At 40.4% G+C, this 22582-nt stretch overlaps 1 protein-coding gene across 2 annotated transcripts in view; it reads right to left on the reverse strand.

Annotated features, from left to right (window-relative positions):
* Ap4e1 (adaptor related protein complex 4 subunit epsilon 1) overlaps positions 1 to 22582 on the reverse strand; it is a 119298-nt gene that overhangs the window by 79000 nt on the left and 17716 nt on the right. For both annotated transcript variants that reach the window (XM_045157350.1, XM_045157351.1), the window contains one exon: positions 14822 to 14895. In XM_045157350.1, coding sequence (XP_045013285.1) covers positions 14822 to 14895 — 74 coding nt within the window. The remainder of the gene's footprint in view (positions 1 to 14821; positions 14896 to 22582) is intronic.

Genomic DNA, 22582 nt, shown 5'->3' on the forward strand with positions numbered 1-22582 from the left:
AAAAGGAGGAGGTAAATGACCTGACTTCTAGGCCAGCCTGCCTCAAGATAATAACAAAATTTGCCTTAGTTACTCCTCATAAAATCATTTCTAACTGTGTTATTGGTATTAATGACATAAAATTATCTTTAGCCTACTTGCTTTTCAATGAGTAATAAGATAATAATAAGTAATAAGTAATAATCAGTTTGGTATAGTTTTTCTTGATAGCCTTACAAGAAAGATGGTTAATAATGAGGTGAGATGAATTGATTGAAGGAAATGGGGAGGAATTTTTTAACGTTGGGACATAGAATGCTCGTTAAAAATGCTTTTTGAGTGGTACTTAGCTCAAAATGTTAAAGTGTGGATAAAGATGTGCATATGTAGTAAAGAATTTTCAGGCTAAACCTAAACACCATGCCTAAAGTTAGAGATTTTTCAACTATTTACAAACGCTTTAAGAACAAAAACCTAAAAAAAAAAAGAAAGAACAAAAACCTAATTTTCAGGCTAAAATAAGTTGGGATAGCTTGTATAAGCTTTATCAAATTTAAGTCATGGGTAAAACATAAAATTTTTTGTGTTAATAAAAATTTCTATGGTACCTAAAATCAATAGCTATCAATAGCTATTACTGAAATAGCCAAAATCATTGGTTGTCTGAGACCAAAAAAAATTTACATTTGTATAGCCTTTAATGATACCCAATGGCTCTCTATTATCAAGGTTAAATGTTATATGTTTCTGATAACTGCTAATATCTCATCTGTTTTACAAGCCGTGTCACATACTACTGTGCCATTTAATGAACAGTTCTGGAAGAAAATCTCAGACAGCTCATCCTCAGATGGTCCTGAGACAATCCAAGCCTGTCTACCTGGATTCCCTCAACCACAAAAAAGGACCAATTTGCTCTGTGCTGACTTCTCATTAACTCCTTACTTTTATTCTTTATCCCCAATGCTCTCTTCCAAGACCATCTTCCTACACTCCGGGGTCCATTAGAATAGTTCCCCTCTCTGGGAGAGATTCTAAGCGAAACAAGTCACTACTTTGTGTCCCATTCAGCAGGAAGTAGTAAGGATCTGAAGTCTTTATCCTTTGCCATCTAACAGCAGTTAGAGTGTCTTCTCATGAGAGGGAGAAATAAAGGGGTACAGAATTAGGGTGATTGGACCCATGAAGGTAAAAAATACAAGAAAAATTTTCTTATCTCTTTCCCAGTTCCAAAGAATGGTTTTTCCATGTGTGTGCCATGTCCCTGGCTCTGCAAAGCACAGGCCTTGCCCTCTTTGAAGCAGGTCAAGTTATATTTCTCTGCCTATCCAGCTCTAAACCAAACAGAGCTGAATGCCTGCTCAGTATTTCCATAATCAGGACCAGTTGTGTCAAGACACCTGTTCTCCTTTGGTACAAAAGGAGTAATCACCCCATGCATAAATACTTCCTTTCCCTACTTATTGTTCCCTAGTCTTGACTGCTTCACAGGTGTATCTCTACAAGAAAAAAATCTACAAACTCCGCCTGCGCCAACTGCCTGCACCAAGTGAAAGAGATCTTCATCCCTCTGCTGGTGGACCTCGGCGTGTCTCTGGGTGCCTCCAGTGACCAACAGCCTTGAATCTCTCCAGAGACAATTGAACTTTCTCGCAGGTTATGAAGTCTGGTTTAAGAGACACAATCACAAGATTCTTAAGCCACTCTGGAAAGGCCCTCATACAGTAATCCTGACCATGCCCACAGCCATGAAGGTTGATGAGTTAGAACCTGTATACATCACTCCCATATCAAACCTGCGGGACAAAAGACCACTCAACAGTTGCAACACCAACAAGAGAGGCTTCCTGATGACTGGACTCCAGAAGGATGGAAGATTCAGTTCCACCCACTAAAGCTAAGACTTTACAAAACCTGATCTTAATCTTTGCTATGGGTTTGGCCTTTACTGGACCTAACCCTCATGAGCCATATAACCTCACATGGGTGATTACTAACACAGCGACAGGGACAATTGTTAATTCCACGTCCCACTCAGCCCTTATTGAAACTTGGTCCCCTTGGCTCACTAGCCTCCTTTCAGCGGTGAGAGGGTCCCTGATGCTATTGCTACTTACCCTTATCTATGGGCCCTGTATCCTTAACACTCTCATAAGGTTTGTCAAAAAAAACATGCTACTATTCAGCTTACGATATTAAAGTACCAATATCAACCCTAGACCCCTCTCAAGGATTTGAGATGGAACCTATCTCAAGGGGGGAATGAGAGGATCAAATTTCCTCCTGTTTACAGCTAGGCCTAAGTTTGTTTCCTGGAGAGGCAGGCAAGACGTCTGGGAAAAGCTACGAACCTAGTGATGTGGCTAGGGTGTATGACTAGGGAGTGCAACCAGCTTGAGTGTCACTATTCAGGGTGGCACTGGTTGGCAGGCAAGGAAGTGAGGTCAGAGCAAATGGGCCTGATCCCCATAGCATGACAGGGGTAGGGGTTGCACCCACAGGATTGAATGGGGCAGGGTGAGCTCTTACCTTGGACAGCCTACTCTGTGCTTGGGTCTGTGGAGTGCAGTTAGTTCAGGTGTTCATACCTAAATTATTTCTTTATTTCTTTAATTGATAGCTTACTGCTTTGTCAGTTTTTCATTTTTTTAATAATAATAAAGGCATATGTCACTAATGCAATATATATATATATATACACACACAAATTACAAACAAAGGGTGGGCTGTTAATTAACAGTGACTCTGACATGTGGCCAGGGAAGATATCCACCATTTTGTACTCTGGGGGCTGAGTCAGTTCTTGGAGACATGTCCATACATGCCCAAACATGTCCCTTTTGCCCCAACCAATCATAGACATACAACTGTAATTGCTGTTTGCCTAGCCAATCACATTAGAAGATTACCTAACCCCGCCTGGCATTCCCCTAGTTGTGTTTAAAAGAAGCCTGCTTGCACCTCTCAGGGTCACCATTTTGTATGAATGGTTGACCCCTGCATGCTGGCTGATTCTGCAGAATAAACGCTCTTTGTTTTTACATACTATTTGAGTCCATGGTCTTTCTTCAGTGGTTTTCGGACCCTTACAGTTCAAAAGTACTTTTATGGCTGTAACTGTAACATGTGAGTTGCATGATTCATGGTTTAACTCCCACCCCATTTCTGTAATAGGCATCTTGTAGTGTTCTCCAATAAACGTTGACCCTCCAGCCGGGTGTAGTGGTGCACGCCAATAATCCCAGCACTCGGGAGGCAGAGGTAGGAGGATTGCCATGAGTTCAAGGCCACCCTGAGATGACAAAGTTAATTCCAGGTCAGCCTGGAACAGAGTGAGACCATACCTTGAAAAGCAAAAAAAAAAAAAAAACAAAGTTGACACTTTGAGCAGCTCAAGGCTATTCTCAGAGACGCCAACCTCTGATGTGCAGTCCTAACATGTCGCATTCTCACTCAGCACTCTGTGGGTCAGTGGTCTTACTCGTGTGACAGTGGACCCCACAATAAAGTAAAATAGGAAACATTAACAAGTAGAACATAAAAAAAATCCAGAGTCCAACCTGGAGGGATTGGCAGTGTCACTGTCACACAAGTTAAGACCATTGACTCATGGAATGTGAGGCAAAGTTTTATTGGGTAAAAAAAGAAAGAAAAGGAAGAAAGTCTGGTATATCAGGCCTGTACCCCAGAGGTTAAGGGGGATGGGAAGCAGTCCTGAACTGTTTGAAGTTTAAGCTTTTATTGGAAATAACCACATGATGTTAGAAAAAAAACAGGATGGGAGTTAAACCATTAATCACAATTTACATGTAACAGTTAAAGCCATAAAAGTAAAAAAATAAAATAAAAGGATTTCAAGATATATTACAGACTATAGTAACAAAAACACCATCATCTACAAAACAGACATAGACATTAAGAAACAATAGAAAACCAAGTTATAAACCCAGGTAGCTAGAACCACCTGATTTTTTGATAAATATGGCAAAAATAGAACTGTGAACCAAGTCAGAATCCTATAGGCCAAGATTAGGGACTCCAATGAGAAGCTCCCACAAGTCATTGTCCAAAAATGAGACTACAACATCAAATCAGCCTTTAACCTACCCTGATCTCACTCTCCATTGGAAAATCTAATTTTCTTTTTTGGAAAGCAGAGAGAATAGAGGACAACCAAAATCTATCAATAAGCCAAGAATAGATAGCTAACTCCCTGACAGGAGATGCACCACCCTTCACACAGCAGGTAGAACCCAGGTAAAACCATACAGGAACTGGCAAGATGATCAAGAGTTTCACAGCAACCCTGACAACCAGCAACAGGGTGATGCAGACAGACACTGAGGATACACAAAAGGTACCAAAGCAGAAATCCTGAAGCTGCTGAGAGTTCAACACTAAAGTAGAGTTAAAGCACTCCCATCAAGGCTCAGGGAATTTTGTGGAAGCAGGAAGGTGGGGGGAGAAAGATTGTAAGAGCCACAGAGTAGGATGGAATATCCAGAGACATTGCACCCCCCCCGCACCCCCCCCCACACAACATCAGACTGCTGCTCTCACCACCCCATGGTGAATACCAGCAATCCCACTAAGGAGGGCCCTTAGTGGAGTAGAGGCAGGGAGGAGGGAAATCATGGTACCAACATATATGAAGTAAACATACAAAGTTTCTACTTAAAAAAGAAAGTATTTAAAAAAAAAAAGTGCTGACTTCCGGTTAAGATGGCTGCATAGGAACCACGCCAAAGCAGCCTAAGGGAGAAAAAGTCAAAGAAAACCCAGCACAATACACACTTTTACTAAAAAGTGAGTTGTATGAGAAATTAAAATGGCAGCAGAAGGGGCTGGAGAGATGGACCAGCAGTTAAGGCACTTGCCTGTAAAGCCTAACAACCTGGGTTCAATTCCCCAGTGCCCACATAAATCCAGATGCAGAGAGGCACATGCATCTGGAGTTCGTTTGCAGTGACTGGAGGTCCCAGTGTGCCCTTTCTCTCTCTCTTCTATGTCTGCTTGCAAATAAAGAAATATATTTTTTTAATTTTTATTTATTTATTTATTTGAGAGCGACAGACACAGAGAGAAAGACATATAGAGGGAGAGAGAGAGAATGGGCACGCCAGGGCTTCCAGCCTCTGCAAACGAACTCCAGATGCGTGCGCCCCCTTGTGCATCTGGCTTACGTGGGACTTGGGGAACCAAGCCTCGAACTGGGGTCCTTAGGCTACACAGGCAAGCACTTAACCGCTAAGCCATCTCTCCAGCCCAAGAAATATTTTAATAATTAAAAAAATGGCAGCAGAGAAGAAGGAGAGTACCAGAGCATCGAGAGCCCACACAGGCAGGCCGAAGCAGCTCTGGCAGCAGCACCATGGCTCAGGCAGCAAAATGTGGCGCTGGAAGCCGTGGCTCCGGCAGCAACAGCAACAGCTCCAGCACCGGCAACAGCAGCTCCAACAGCAGCAGTGGCGGGCCCAGCAGTGGTGACTTCAGCAGCGGCAGTGGTGGGCCCAGCAGGGGAGGCTTCAGCAGCAGCAATGGCAGCTTCAGCAACAGCGGCGGTGGGTCCAGAAGCAGGCAGCTTCAGCAGCAGCAGTGGACACAGCAGCAGCAGCTTCAGTAACAGCAGCAGTGGTTCCAGCAGTGGGAGTGCCCATCTGCCAGGCTCAGTTTGCCCCACAGGAAAAGCCAGTGTCCACCTCCAGAAAACAGAACAGCAGTCCAGCGACCCAGCCATCCTACTTTACTGAGACTAAAATCATCCAAAAAGGTATCTGGAATTGCACCAGGGAAGGGTCTCACTTGGTAACAAGCTGACTTGGAATCCTCAACAAACCACAAATCATAACCTCTCTGTTGATAGAGGATATGGTTGTTATAACACCTACTCTTGCATAAATACTTGGTGCTGTTGTTGATAGAATGTATACAGTGTTTAGTTAAATTTTACAATCTATCTGTATGTTGTTACACTCAGCCTACTTGAATACTCCCATAGCAGGCAAACTCAACCCCTAGAAACACTTTTCTAGATACTCTGAGAGTGTTAAGAGCTACACCCAACACCTTAAGCTCCTACACTGAAGATATATAACATAAGATCAATTGATACAGCTAAGAATAACCAGCAAACTAGAAAATCCAAGCATTAACTTAATCCAAGATGCAAAAATATATACAATATAACACAAGAAGCACCAAATATCAAGACAATATAAATCCAGCAAAAAGTATTAATGCATCAGAGATGACCTCCAATGAGAACGAGTTGGGGGAAATGCCTGAGAAATATATCAAAAGAATGACTGTAAATATGTTCAAAGAAGTCAAAGAACAAATCAAAAGAAACAAACAGGAAATCAAAGAGGAAATCAAAGGAATCAAAGAAGATGCAGGACACCAATTTAATGAAATAAAGAAGGCAATATAAGACATAAATAAGGAAATAGAAAAAAATAAAGAAAAACCAGTCAGATTTACTAGCAGTGAAAAACACAGTTAATGAAATAAAAAAAAAACTCTGTAGAAAATCTCACAAGTAGAATGGATGAAGGAGAGGACAGAATATAAAAACTAGAAGACCAGGTGGCAGATCTAATACAGTCCAACAAAGAGATAGACAAATTAATAGAAAAGTATGAATGAGAATTTCAAGATATTCGGGATACTATGAAAAGATCAAACATAAGAATTCAGGGCATAGTAGAAGGAGAAGAATTTCACTCCAAAGGCATAGTTGGTGTCCTCAACAAAATCAGAGAAGAAAACTTCCCCCAAAGTGGGAAAGAGGTGCCAATGCAGATACAGGAACCCTTTAGAACACCAGCCAGAACGGGAAAGAACCTCTCCTCGCCATACTATAAGCAAACTACCAAACACATGATCCAAAGAAAAAATATTGAAAGCAGTCAGAGAGAAAAATCAAGTTACCTACAAAGGCAAGCCCATCAGGATTACAGCAGATTTCTCAACACAAACTTTAAAAGCCAGAAGGGCTTGGAGAGATGTATTCCAAACTGTGAAAGATAACAACAGTTAACTAACCAAGGTTACCTTATCATGCAAAGCTATCCATTCAAATAGAAATAAGGACATTCCACAACAAAAGCAGGCCAAAGGAGTATTCAAAGACAAAACCAGCTCTACAGAAAATACTTGAAAGAATCCTCCATGTCGAAAGGAAGGAAAAGCACACCTATAAGGAACCACAAAAAATGGCAAACATAAATACACACCTTTCAATAATAACTCTTAATATCAACGGCCACAATGCCCCACCCAAAAACATAGGTTTGCAGACTGTGTTAAAAAGCAAGATCCTACAATCTGTTGTCCCCAAGAAACTCACCTTTCTACGAAGGATGGACATTATGTTAGGGTGAAAGGTTGGAAAACAGTGTTTCAAGCTAATGAGCCTAGAAAATAAGCAGGAGTTGTTATCCTAATATCTGACAAGGTAGACTTCAGTCCAAAGTTAGTCAAGAAAGATAAGGAAGGGTCACTTTATGTTGATTAAGGTCACTCTCCAACAGGAGGACATTACAACCCTAAATATATATGCACCTAACATGGGGGCACCCAAATTCATCAAACAAACACAATTAGAACTAAGATCACAGATAACACCAAACACAGTGGTAGTGGGTGACTGCAACACCCCACTCTCATCAATTGACAGGTCATCCCGGGAAAATAAACAGAGAGGCATCTGGAATAAATGAGGTCATAGAAGGAATGGACCTAACAGATACACACAGAACATTTCATCCAAATACTGCAGAATATTCAGCAGCACATGGAACAATCTCTAAAATAGACCATATTTTAGGACACAAAGCAAATCTTAACAAATTCAGGAAAATTGAAATAATTCCTTGCATTCTCTGACCACAATAGAATTAAACTACAAATCAGTAGCAAGAAAGGCTATAGGGCATACACAAAATCATGGAAACTAAATAATACACTAATAAATGATGAATGGGTCAATGAAGAAATCAAGAAGGAAATCAAAAAATTTACAAAGTCAAACAATAATGAGAACACAACATATCAAAATCTCTGGGACACAATGAAGGCAGTTCTAAGTGCCTACATTAGGAAATTACAAAGGTCGCAAGTAAACGACCTAATGTTGCACCTTAAAGCCTTGGAAAAAGAACAACAAAGCAAACTAAAAATTAGTAGACAGGAAGAAATAATAAAGATTAGGGCAGAAATTAATGAAATAGAAACAAAAAATAATAATCCAAAGAATCAATGAAACAAAGAGTTGGTTCTTTGAAAGGATAAACAAGATTGATAAACCCTTAGCAAATCTGACCAAAAGAAAGAGAGAAGAGACACAAATTAATAAAATCAGAGATGAACACGGTAACATCACAACAGATTCCAGAGAAATTCAAAAAATCATAGGGACATGCTATAAAAGCATATACTCCACAAAGTATGAAAATCTGAAAGAAATGGATGATTTCTTTAATTTATATGACCTACCTAAATTAAATCAAAATGAGATTAATCACTTAAGTAGACCTATAACAAGCATGGAGATCCGAACAGTTATGAAAAATCTCTCAACCAAAAAAAGCCCAGGCCCAGATGGATTCACTGCTGAATTTTACCAGACCTTTAAGGAAGAACTAACACCATTGTTTCTTAAGCTTTTCTAGGAAATAGAAAAAGAAAGAATTCTACCAAACTCCTTCTATGAAGCCAGCATCACCCTGATACCAAAACCAGGCAAAGATAGAACAAAAAAAGAAAATTACAGACCAATCTCCCTCATGAACATAGATGCAAAAATTCTCAACAAAATATTGGCAAACAAAATACCAAAGTATATCAGAAAGATCATTCACCCTGACCAAGTAGGCTTTATCCCAGAAATGCAGGGATGGTTCCATATATGCAAATCTATAAATGTAATACATCATATAAATGGATTGAAGGACAAAAATCACATGATCATATCATTGGATGCAGAGAAAGCATTTGACAAAATCCAACATCCCTTCATGATAAAAGTCCTACAGAGACTGGGAATAGAAGAAACATATATCAATATAATAAAAGCTACTTATGACAAGCCTACAGCCAACATATTACTAAATGGGGAAAAACTGGAAGGTTTTCCACTAAAATCAGGCACAAGACAAGGGTGTCCACTGTCCCCACTTTTATTTAATATAGTTCTGGAAGTCTCAGCCATAGCAATGAGGCAAGAGACACACATAAAAGGAGTACAAATTGGAAAGGAAGATATCATGTTATCATTATTTGCAGATGACATGATTTTATACATAAAGGACCTTAAAGACTCTACTAGCAAACTGTTAGAGCTGATAAAAACCTCCAGCCATGTAGCAGGATACAAAATAAATACACAGACATCAGTAGCCTTCACATATGCTAACAACACACACAGAGGATGAAATCAGAGAATCACTCCCATTCACAACTGCATCCAAAAAAAAATAAAGTACCTTGGAATAAACCTAACCAAGGAAGTAAAGAATCTCTACAATGAGAACTTTAGAACAGTCAAGCGAGAAATTGCAGAAGACACTAGAAAGTGGAGAAACATCCCTTGCTCCTGGATTGGAAGAATCAATATTGTGAAAATGGCAATCTTACCTAAAGCAATCTACACATTTAATGCAATCCCTATCAAAATTCCAAAGGCATTCTTCATGGAAATAGAAAAAACAATCCAAAAATTCATTTGGAATCACAAAAAACCTTGAATATCTAAAATAATACTGAGCAACAAAAATAAGGCTGGTGGTATCACTATACCTGATTTTAACCTATACTACAGAGCCATAGTAACAAAAACAGCATGGTACTAGCACAAAAACAGATGTGTAGGTCAGTGGAACAGAATAGAGAACCCAGATGAAAGCTCAGGTAGCTATATCCACCTGATGTTTGATAAAAGTGCCAAAAATACTCATTGGAGAAAAGACAGCCTCTTCAGCAAATGGTGTTGGGAAAACTGGATATATATCTGCAGAAGGATGAAAATAGATTCTTCTCTCTCTCCTTGCACAAGAATTAAGTCCAAATGGATTAAAGACCTTAACATCAGACCTGAAACTCTGAAACTGCTCGAGAAAAAAGTAGGGGAAACCCTACAACAATCTGGTCTTGGCAAAGACTTTCTGAATACAACCCCAATTGCTCAGGCAATGAAACCACAGATTAATCACTGGGACCTCATGAACTTACAAAGATTTTGCACTGCAAAGGACACAGTGAAAAAAGCAAAGAGGCAACCTACAGAATAGGAAAAAATCTTTGCCAGCTATATATCTGATAGAAGATTAATATCTAGGATATACAAAGAACTCAAAAAGTTAAATAATAAGGAATCAAACAAGCCAATCAAAAAATGGGCTTTGGAGCTAACTAGAGCATTCTCAAAGGAAGAAATACGAATGGCATATAAGCATCTAAAAACATGTTCTATGTCACTAGCCATCAGGGAAATGCAGATTAAAACTACATTGAGATTCCATCTCACTCCTATCAGATTGGCACCATTATGAAAACAAATGATCATAAATGTTGGTGGGGATGTGGAAAAAGAGGAACCCTTCTACACTGCTGGTGGGAATGCAATCTGGTCCAGCCATTGTGGAAATCAGGGTGTAGGTTCCTAAAACAGTTAGAGATTGATCTACCATATGACCCAGCTATAGCACTCCTAGGCATATATCGCAAGGACTCATCTCATTTCCTTAGAAGTATGTGCTCAACCATGTTTATTTCTGCTCAATTTATAATAGCTGGGAAATGGAACCAGCCTAGATGTCCCTCAACTGATGAGCGGATAATGAAGATGTGGCACATTTATACAATGGAGTTCTACTCAGCGGTAAAGAAAAATGAAGTTATGAAATTTGCAGAAAAATGGATGGATCTGGAAAGGATTATACTAAGTGGGGTAACCCAGACCCAGAAAGACAAGCACCACATGTTCTCCCTCATATGTGGATCCCAGCTGCAGATGACTGGGCTTCTGCGTGAGAAGGAAAAAACTCATTAGCAGAGCCAGTAAGTTAAAAAGGAGATATGAAGGGAAAAGAAAGGAAGGGAGGAGGGTAGTTAATAGGTTGGGATTGTATATATGTAAGTAGAATGATTGACATGGGGAGGGGATATGATGGAGAATGGAATTTCAAAGGGGAAGATGTGGGGGGGAGAGGAGGTTATTACCATGGAATATTGTTTATAATCATGGAAAATGTTAATAAAAATTGAGAAAAAATTAATTAATTATAATATATGTATATATTAAAATAAAGTTATTGTTAAAAGTGCCAAAAATATATGGAGAAAACACAAACAACAAATGGTGCTAGGAAAATTGAATATCCACATGTAGAAGAATGAAACTAAATCCCTATCTTTTTTCCTGTATAAAATTCCTAGCCTGGCATGGTGGCACATGCCTTTAATTTCAGCTCTTGTTAGGCAAAGGTAGGAGGATCGCTGTGAGTTTGAGGTCACCCTGGAACTACAGTGTGAGTTCCAGGTTATCTTGGGCTAGAATGAGACCCTACCGCAAAAATAAGAAAAAGGCTGGGTGTGGTGGCAGACACCTTTAATCCCAGGACTCAAGAGGCAGAGGTAGGAGGATCACCCTGAGTTCAAGGCCACCATGAGACTACACAGCGAATTCCAGGTCACCATGGACTACAATAAGACCCACTTCAAAACCTCTCCCAAAATAATAATAATAATGATAAATCAACTCCAAAGACTTTTAAGATCAAAAGCTCTAAAAGTTTTAAGGGAAAACACTTTAAGATACAGGCACAGGTAAGGATTTTCAATAGAACTCTAGCTGTTCAGAAGGGATAGTTTACTAATGGAACTCCATGAAATCAAAAAGCTTCTGTGCAGCAAAGGAAGCTGCTACGCATATGGACAGACAGCCTACAAGATGGGAGAAAACCTGTGCCAGCTAGACAGCGGACAGAGGGATAATATCTAGACTATCCAGAAAACTCAAAATATTAATCACCAAAAAACCCAACAACCCAATCAATAACTTGGTTAATAAAATGTACAGTTCTCAAAAGGTGATATTCAAATAGCCAATAAACATAAAAAATATTGAACCTCACTAGCTGTCAGAGCAATGCAAATTAAAACTACATTGAGGGCTGGAAAGATGGCTCAACAGTTAAAGGTGTTTGCTTACAAAGCCTGCCCGCCCAGGTTCCACTCCCCAGTACCCACATAAGTCCAGATGCACAAAGTGATACATGTGCCTGGAGTTGGTCTGCAATGCCAGGAGGCCCTGGGACACTCATAAAACTAACAAAGGCAATAGATATGAAGCACTTGGCTAGCATGAAGGAAGTTGCATCCCCAGCACTACATAAAAGGAGGTATGGTAGCATGTGCCTATACTCCTAACATTCAGGAGGTAGAAACATGAGAATACAAAGTTCAAGGCCATCCTGGGCTACACAGCAAGTCTGAAGCACATCTGGGCTTCATGAAATGAAAGAAAGAAAGTTGGGCAGAGGAACGGATGGAAGAAGGGAAGAAAAGAGAAAGGAAGGAGGAAAAAACACCCCAGAAAACACAGGGAGAGCAAAAGAAAGACAAATAAAAAAGAATGCAAATACTGGTTAAAAAAAAAAAAAAACTGGTTAAAAAGTGAATAAAGCTAGGCATGGTGGCGCATACCTTTAATCCCAGAACTTGGGAGGCAGAGGTAGGAGGATCGCCATGAGTCTGAGGTCACCCTGAGAATTCAGAGTGAATTCTAGGTCAACCTAGACCACAGTGAAACCCTATCTCGAAAAACCAAAAAAAAAAAAGTGAATATGAACCCATGTAAGCCAGATGCATAAGGTAGTGCATGTATCTGGAGTTCATTTGCAGTGCCTAGAGGTCCTGGCACTGCACTCATTCTCATATTCATCTCCCCCCCTCTCTTTCTGTAAAATAAAAAAAATTTTAAAAATTTAAGTGATTAACAGGGAATCCTCATACAGTGGTGGTGGGAATGTAAACTAATCCAGTCACTAGGGAAATCAGTTTGATGGCTATACCACTTGTGGGTATTTACCAAAAGGACTCTACATTAACATCTCACATAAATATTTACACATCAATTGCAATATTGTACACAATAGCTAAGTTATGGAATAAACCAAGGTACCTAAAAACAAAGGAATAAGTAAAGAAAATGTGGTATATACATTCAATGGAACTGAAATTAGAATTGTTTTCCATCCATAAAGAAATGGATGCAAAGCCAGGCACGGTGGCACACGCCTTTAATCCCAGCACTCACGAGGCAGAGGTAGGAGGATTGCCATGAGTTCAAGGCCACCCTGAGACTCCATAGTGAATTCCAGGTAAGCCTGAGCTAGAGTGAGACCTTACCTCAAAAAACCAAAAAAAAAAAAAAAAAGGATGCAATTACAGATAGTAATATAAAGTGAATTTAGCTAAACTGCAAGACAAATATTTCATTTATGGCTACTAGATTTTATACAAATACATAAAATCATGCATGTACATGTAACATGAAAGTAGAAGCCAAACTGCCTAGAGTAACGTAGGAGACTACCAGGAGAAGAGAGGGTTGAGAAAGGGGGCTAATGGAGACATGGAAGAAATGCTTAATACATAATATATGTTTACAAGAAAATGTTCTTATATAACCCCAAGTATGAAAATTAAATTACCAAACAACAACAACAAAAGATAAAGGAAAAAGTTCAAAAGTTCAATTACACTTCATTATTAATTTTGTTTATAAACTTGAGAGGACAAAATTTTGTGAGTTAAGATTAATTTTATTTTTATTATCTACACAATTCAGCTGCCCTCCTATAGTTCATGTCCATTCAAAATGATTTCAGATTTTAAAAACTTCCCATTAGTACAGATCCTACAGGGAAAAGTGACAGCATGGAAAATATGCCACTCAGAGAATGGAATCTGAAGATTCCAATTGTGTTTTTTTAAACTAAAATAGGAACAAGAACAGCAGCATCTTTTTCACATAAACAGTTCCACAATGCTTCACCTAGGACTCATAACTTGCTAAAGTCTATTATTTGTCTCCATTGTAGAGATGAAGAACTTGGTCCAGCCCATTATGTAAGTATTCATTACCTTACATGTTGCTGCAACACAATACCTGACAAGCAGCCGCTTAAGGATGGACAAGGTTATTTGGGTTTACAGTCCCATGGGTATAGTCCATCATGGTGGAGAAACATGGTGCAGGAGCAGCAGGGGGCTGAGTGGTCACAATGCATCCACAGTCAGGAAGCAAAGGGCCAAAGGAAGTGAGGCTGGGGTGTAAAACTTCAAGGCCTGCCCCAACGACCACCTTCCTCCAGCAAGGCTCAACCTTCTTTTTTTGTTGTTGTTATTTTATTTTATTTTTTTATTTATTTGAGAGCTACAGCAGAGAGATTGAGAGAGAGAGAATGGGCACGCCAGGGCCTCCAGCCACTGCAAACAAATTCCAGACGTGTGTGCCCCCTTGTGCATCTGGCTAACATGGGTCCTGTGGAGTCAAGCTCAAACCGGGGTCCTTAGGCTTAATAGGCAAGTGCTTAACCACTAAGCCATCTCTCCAAAGGCTCAACCTTCTAAAGGTTCCACAACCCTCCCAAACTGTGCCACCTCCCAAACTGCAAACTAAGTATTTACACATACTACCTTATGAAGAACACTTCACATTCAAACCACAACACCCATCTACTTCAAAAATCATTTAAGTCAATATGATTAAGAAGAAATATCAGGTGCCAGCAGAAATAACTTAAGATTTCTTATTAATGAACATATAATACAGTACCTTTACCACTGTATTCACAAGGAGAAGCAAAAGTTCATGATTTTCATGAAGAAATAAAGAAACAGCCAAATAACCTATTAAAAAAATGAAGGGAAAGTTTTCATTACTACCCACAAAAAAGATGGAAAAAAAACAAAACAAAACTTTCCCAGTCCCAGTAAGTTAAACACAGCAATATTATATTTCAAGTGTCAAGCATATCAGTGACAGGTAAACATAAAATCTACTTTGTTTTGTTTTGTTTGAAGTAGGGTCTCACTCCAGGCCAGGTTACCTGGAATTCACCCTAGAGTCCAAACTGGCCTGGAACTCATGGTACTTCTCCTACCTCAGCCTCTAAAGCTCTAAGATTATATAAAACATAAAATTTTAGGAAGAATTCAGGTGTTTATACAGAAAAATTTTCACAGTTATGCTTTACACAAGATGTACACCAAATTAAAGTCCTGTTAGTGTGCATTATGCTATGTCTTCTATTTCTCATATGAAACTGTATATTATTATCAAACATTCTTTACCTTATAGCCAAACATACAATTATTCAAAATCTTAGTTATTGACTTAATGGTGACTGGCTATTACAAAAAATGTGTTATTATAAAAAACTACCCAAAAAACTCAATTTGAAAGCACACTATTGAAACAGCAACTGGTATGGAGGAAAGAAACATTGCCTACACATCAAATGCATTCACTAGTTTAAATAAACATTTCTATTTCAAAAAGTATTCTTTAGGATTGAGGAATAAAGTATTATGACAAATGCCATGAGCATGGAATCCACATGCTTCATGCCATTTTCAATACCTCTCATATTGACAATAATATTTACTAGTTACAATGAGCCAAGTACTTTAGAAGCCTTCACTAATCCTCAAAACAATACTACAAGGTAGAATTTTTATTGTGCCAATATAATAATGAAGTTGAAAAGGGACAGCTTCCCAAGGTCTACAGCTATTACATGGCAGAATCAGGACTCAAAACCAGTCAATCCCCATGTACTATCTACCTCAGACCTGATTACCTGACTCTCATCCCCACTGCTCTTCATTCTGTTTGCCTCTTTCCATTCCTGCATTAGTGATAGTACTGTTAGCTATCCTTAAAATTATCCAGAATGTATGCTGTCTATGTCTACTACGCAACAGAGAAATCATTTAGAAACTTCTCATTCTCCCACTGAGAAGGATTACATGACTGACTGCAACTTTTTGAGTGACACAGGAGCAGAGCAATTGTTCCCAGAAGCATGAAAGCAAGAAAAAGATGAGAAGACCCTCAGAGAACACTTAGAGGAGAGGCTAAGTTTTTCACCTTGCTGAGGACTCATGTGTACCCCAGTCATGAATGGTAAGGTCAGTGAACTAGTCCAGAAGCCATTTCAAGAAAACGTTAAACTATCTGTTACAAATAACATCCTGTTTTCACAATCAAAGAATAGAAATACCACTCAGTTGGCAGAATGCTTGTGTAGCATGCACAAAGCCTTGGGTTCAATTCCCAATAAAAGTGAGTGTGGTGGCACACATCTATAATCTCAGAACTCAGGACATGGAGACAGGAGGATCCAAAAATCTAGGTCATCTCTGGCTACATAGCAAGTTTGAGGCCAGTCTGGGCTACATGAGACTCTGGAGCAGGGGTATAAGTTAAGAATATACATTTTCAGGACTGGAGAGATGGCTCAGCAGTTAAAGGCACTTACTTGCTGTGATAGTTAAGGTGTTGTCAACTTGATCTGTTTAGTAATCCACAGGCTGCTTCTAGGAAGGATCAACTAAAGGAGGAGGTCTTTCCCCCAGGGTGAGCCCTTCCTCCAGAGTGGGTGGCCCCACTCAGAGGGGGACTTGATATAAGGAAGCTCTGGGTAAAAGAGTTCCCTTTTCCTTCCTTCCTTCCACTTGGGTGCCGGAGCTGCTCCCTACCTTCTAGCGTGGATTGAAGACCAGTGCGGACTAAAGACCAACATCAACTGAAGACCCGCGTGGATCAAAACCCAGCGGCTCCTCAGGAAGTCTCCAGGCTTTCCGGTACCATCTGCAGTGCCGGGTCGGGACTGCTGAGGCATCTGGCCACGTGGACTGAGCAGCTACCAGGTTCGGTGATTCTCGGGCCTGCAACTGCTATTGGACTACTGTAAAGTAACCCAATAAATTCCCTTTTTAAAATAATTCATTCTAGCAGACTCCTGTTTTGGGGTTTTCTGTTTGTTTTAATGTTACATCTACTCTTTGAACAAATTTACTTTTTTTCTTTTTTAATTTACAAGGAGACAGAGAGAAACAGAGAGAAAAAAAGAATGGATGCTCCAGGTCCTCCAGTCACGGCAAATGAACTCCAAACACATGTGTCACCTTGTACTTATGTGCTTATGTGGGTCCTGAAAAATCAAACCTGGGGCTTTAGTCTTCACAGACAAGTACCTTAACCTCTGAGCTGTATCAACAGCACCTTTGAACCAATTTTTAACAGATAAGTAATATTTCTACATGTATGTGCGGTAAACTGGGTATATACTGAGCTAAATCTGACTAAATAACACCCTCATGCATTCTGACATTTACCACTGCTCTATGTTGGTAGCCTCCATGCTTTATAAGCTTCATGCTTATAATGATTTTGAACATGTAACTCATTTTTAGTAAAATATAGACAACCTTAAGTATAAGAGTTATATTATCAGTCTCATGCTTCTATTGTTGCCCAGACTGGATTTGGGAACATAACAGTGTATGAAGGGGCTGAACAGATAGATTAGTAGTTAGAGATGCTTGCTTGCAAAGCCTAACAACCAGGGTTTGATTTCTCAGGACCCACATAAAGCCAGATGCACAAGGTGGCACATGTTTCTGGAGTTTGTTTGTCCCAGGCACACCAATTCTTTCTGTCTGTATCTCTTCTCACTCTCTCTTTTCCTCTGCTTGCAAATAAATAAATAAAATTATTTAAGAAGTGTATGGAAATTCAGGACACTTCCCATATTTAATGTTATTTGGACAGTGTCTTGGTATACTAATGATGTAATTTTTAAATTATGTTTATATTTCCATTTCCCAACCTATTTTCTTCTCTTTAACCTTGCTTCTATCATTTTCTCTCCTCCTTTCCTCCACCTTTCTCTTTCTTTCCTTCCCCCTTACCTTTTTTTTTCTTTTCTAATTTGCTTTCTCTCTCCTTCCCTCTTTCCCTGACTTCCTTTCTTTCTTCCTCCTTTGCTTTCTTCCCTTCTCTCTCCCTCCTCCCCTCTCTTGCTTTTCCTTCCTCCTTCCTTATTTGCTTCCTCTCTCCCTCTCTCCTTTCTCCCTCTCTTTCCTTCATCCCTCTCTCTCCCTTCCTTCTTCCCTCTCTTCCTCTCCCCCTCCCTCCCTCCCTTTCTGTCTTCACCCTTCCCTTCCTTCTTTCCTTCCTTCCTCCCCTTGTAACTAAGTTTTTGTTGTTGTTGTTGTTTCTTTGTTGTTGCACTCAGACTAAATCAAGTTCATGATCTTTATGACTGGGAAACTAGGGAAAAAGCAGGAAAGAAATTTTCATCCTGTTACCAGGCCTCCCATATCTCTTTCTGAATTTAGTTTTTAAAAATGTTTAATTTTATTTTTATACCTACAGAGAGATAGGCACACACACACAAGCACACACACACACACACGGGGGGGGGGAGAGAATTGGCACATTAGGGCCTCAGCTACTGTAATCAAACTCTGGACACTAGCACCACCCAGTGGATATGTGCCAACCTGCACTTTCTTCACCTGTGTGCATCTGGCTTACATGGGATCTGGAGAGTTGAACATGGGTTCTTAGACTGTGCCCGCAATGCCATAAGTGTTAAGCCATCTCTCCAATCCTAGTTTTTTTTTTTTAATTTTTTTAGTTCTTTTAAATGATTCAATGAACAGACATTAATTGTTTACCAATTCTATAGTTATGGGGCTGAGGGCTGAGTGTGATATTTCCACACCTCTGTAACTTTGGGGGGGGGGGTACAATAGGAAGCACCACATCACTCTGTGGCATTATCTAGTTTTTCTTCTCTCTCTCTCATTAATAAATAAATGAATAAAATATTTTTAAAGAGCATTAAAGATGTGTGCCACCAGTCCAGGCCATAGTTTCTCTTTGACTATCTACCCTAAGGTACACTTTGAAGAGGGTGAAGGAGAGAAGCAGAAATTATTTTATGGATAGTTAAAAATAGACAATAATTATGTTAAGTTTTTATTTATCACTTTAGTCATTCATTTATATATTTATAGACACATGGATGTTACTGTGGGCTTGAATCCAATAGTGTACAACTGCCTCATTTGAGTAATTTTTCCATTAAAATTATTGTTTTTATGGGAGAGGCAGTGAGGGAGATAGAGACAGAGAGAGGGAGGGAGGAAAGGAGGTAAGGATGAAAATAGGGAGAGAGGGAGGGAGAGGGAGACAATGGGCACGCTAGTATCTCCAGCCACTGCAAAGGAACCCCAAATGCATGTGTATCTGATTTACATGGGGACTGGAGAATTGAGTCTGGATCCTCTGCATCACAAATAAACATTTTTTAAAGGTAAAAAAAATTCATTCTAGCAGTTCTGTTCCTCTAGAGAACCCTGACTAATACAGATTTTGGTACCAGGAGTGGTTCTAGAGAAACAGAATTGTAAGGATGGATTTCTCTAGTGGGCTTAGTGCTATCTGCGGTTGGCTCTCCAATTTCATTGCTACTAAAGGCCCTGCTGGTGATATGGAGAATGCCTTTACTGAAAATGAGGGCACTAATAATCCATGGTGTGCACTATTTAAAGAACTCCATGAGATAGATGTATTTGGTGATCCTGAGTCATGTCTTGTGAAGAGCAAGGAATAGTGACTCTGTATTTAAAACATTTGAATATTTGTGGAAAAGTAAGACCAATGATAAGGCTGGTTCATTGCTTTTAGCATCTCTGGACAAACTACTGCGGGAACAGCAGAAGCCCAAAAAGGAAAAGTCCAAGCTTAAAGACCCACATACATGGTCTCAAGGTTTCTAAAGGTGCCCTGGAGGAGAGTCTCCTCTCTAGCCAGAACAGGGCTCAAATTGCAGAAAACCAAACCCAAGCTCTCATTGTGAGACTGGCTAACTTGCAACGTAAACTTAAATCCCAGCCTCACCAACTATCAGAAATTAAAGTGAGGGCACTGATTGGAAAAGAGTGGGATCCTGTGACTTGGGATGGTGATGTGTAGGAAGACCCTGAAGAACCTGGGGTGTTAGATTCTGAAGAAGATGTTTTGGATGAAAATATGACCTGCCCTCCCTTAGCAGCAGTTGTATCCCCACCCCCACATCCTGAAGTATTACCCTCCCCACCCTTGCCTGAGGGAATTCATCCTCTTTGTCTGAGGTATAGCAGGAAGTGCTGGTGCTTCTCAGTTCCCACCCATCTTTGCCTCTAGGCCTATAACCAGATGAAAGGCTAGGCAGGCTCCTAAAGGTGAGCTAGAAAGTGTGACACAGGAGGAGGTAAGGTACACTCCTAAAGAACTTCAGGAGATTTCTAACTTGTACAAGCAGAAGCATGGGGAATATGTGTGGGAATGGATTTTAAGGGTGTGGGATGATGGAGGAAGGAACATAAGATTGGATCAGGCTGAATTTACTGAAATAGGCCCATTGAGCAGAGATTTTAGGTTTAACAATGCAGCTCGTGCAGTTGGAAGGGATGCCAAGAGGAAGGGGTGCCAAAAGTTTATTTGATTGGTTGACTGAAGTATGGCTCCAAAGATGGCCTACTGTGAATGAGCTTGAGCTGCCTGATATCTCTTGGCTTAATGTCAATGAAGGGATTAAAAAGCTCAGAGAACTTGGAATGCTGGAGTGGATTTGCCATGTAAAGTCATCTTTGCCCCCACAATGGGAGCGACCAGAAGATGTGTCCTTCACTAAGACCATAAGAAAGAGATTTGTGAGGGGAGTGCCAGCATACTTAAAGTCCCCTATCATTGGTCTTTTATGTAAAGAAGACCTCACAGTGGGAGCTGCAGTTGCTGCATTAGGTGATTTAGATGCAACGGGCATAACTGGATCTCGGGGTAACAAGGGCCAAGTGGCAGCGCTGAATCGCCAAAGGTGGGGTGAACATGTTTTTCATAATAGGCAGCGTAGGCAAAATTATGCACATAAAGGTATGACTCGTATGGACCTTTGGCATTGGCTGATTAATCATGGTGTTCCCAGAAGTCAAATAGATAAGAAGCCTACTGAGTTTCTTCTTGATCTGTATAAGCAGAAAAGTTCCAGAGCAAGGGGACATAAAGCCACTTTGAATTATAGCAACAGAGAATCAAGACCTCTTAATCAGTTTCCAGACTTGAGCCAGTTTACAGATCCTGAGCCCCTTGATTGAAAGGTTGCCCAGGTTCCCTCAGGGAAGGACCCTCCTACAGCTGCCAAAAGTTTCAATGTTAAACTTACACCTATCCTTCCTCAGAGGGACCTGCGGCCTTTTGCTAGGGTAACTGTACACTGGGGGAAAGGAAATAATCACACCTTTTGGGGCTTACTGGACACTGGCTCTGAATTGACATTGATTCCAGGGGACCCCAAAAAGCACCATGGCCCTTCAGTTAAAGTAGGTGCTTATGGAGGTCAGGTGATCAAGGAGTTTTGGCAAATGTTAGACTGACAGTGGGTCCAGTGGGTCCCCGAACGCACCCTGTGTCTATTTCTCCAGTCCCAGAATGCATAATTGGGATAGATATACTTAGGAGTTGGCAGAACCTCCACATTGGTTCCCTGACTTGTGGAATAAGGGCTATTATGGTTGGAAAGGCCAAATGGAAGCCATTGAGGCTCCCACCACCAGGGAAAATAGTGAATCAAAAACAATATTGCATCCCTGGAGGGATTTCAGAAATTAATGCCACTATAAAGGACTTGAAGGATGCAGGGGTGGTGGTTCCCACCACATCTCCCTTTAACTCTCCTATTTGGCCTGTTGAGAAGACAGATGGATCCTGGAGAATGACAGTGGATTATCGGAAACTTAATCAGGTGGTGACTCCAATTGCAGCTGCTGTACCAGATGTGGCTTCTTTACTTAAGCAGATTAACACGTCTCCTGGTACCTGGTATGTAGCTATTGATCTTGCAAATGCTTTCTTCTCCATACCTGTCCATAGAGACCACCAGAAGCACTTTGCCTTCAGCTGGCAAGGTCAGCAGTACACATTTACTATTTTACCTCAAGGTTATATTAACTCTCCAGCCTGTGTCATAGCTTAGTTCGCAGGGATCTTGATCGCCTGTCCCTTCCACGGGGTGTCATGTTGGTCCATTATATTGATGACATATTGCTAATTGGATCAAATGAGCAGGAGGTGGCAACCACTCTGGAGTTGCTGGTATAGCATATGCGCATCAGGGAATGGGAAATAAATCCATCCAAAATTCAAGGACCTTCCACCTCAGTGAAATTTCTAGGAGTTCAGTGGTATGGGGCATGCAGAGATATTCCTTCTAAGGTGAAGGATAAGTTGTTACATTTGGCCCCTCCTACCACTAAGAAAGAAGCACAACGTCTAGTAGGCCTATTTGGATTTTGGAGACAGCACATTCCTCACTTGGGTGTCTTACCTCGCCCCATATACCAAGTGACTTGGAAAGCTACTAGTTTTCACTGGGTCCCAGAACAAGAGAAGGCTCTTTGACAGGTCCAGGCTGCTATGCAGGCTGATCTGCCCCTTGGGCCATATGATCCAGCAGATCCGATGGTACTTGAGGTTTCAGTG

This window comes from Jaculus jaculus, chromosome 8 (genome assembly GCF_020740685.1).
Source record: "Jaculus jaculus isolate mJacJac1 chromosome 8, mJacJac1.mat.Y.cur, whole genome shotgun sequence".
NCBI classification, from domain to species: Eukaryota; Metazoa; Chordata; class Mammalia; order Rodentia; family Dipodidae; genus Jaculus; species Jaculus jaculus.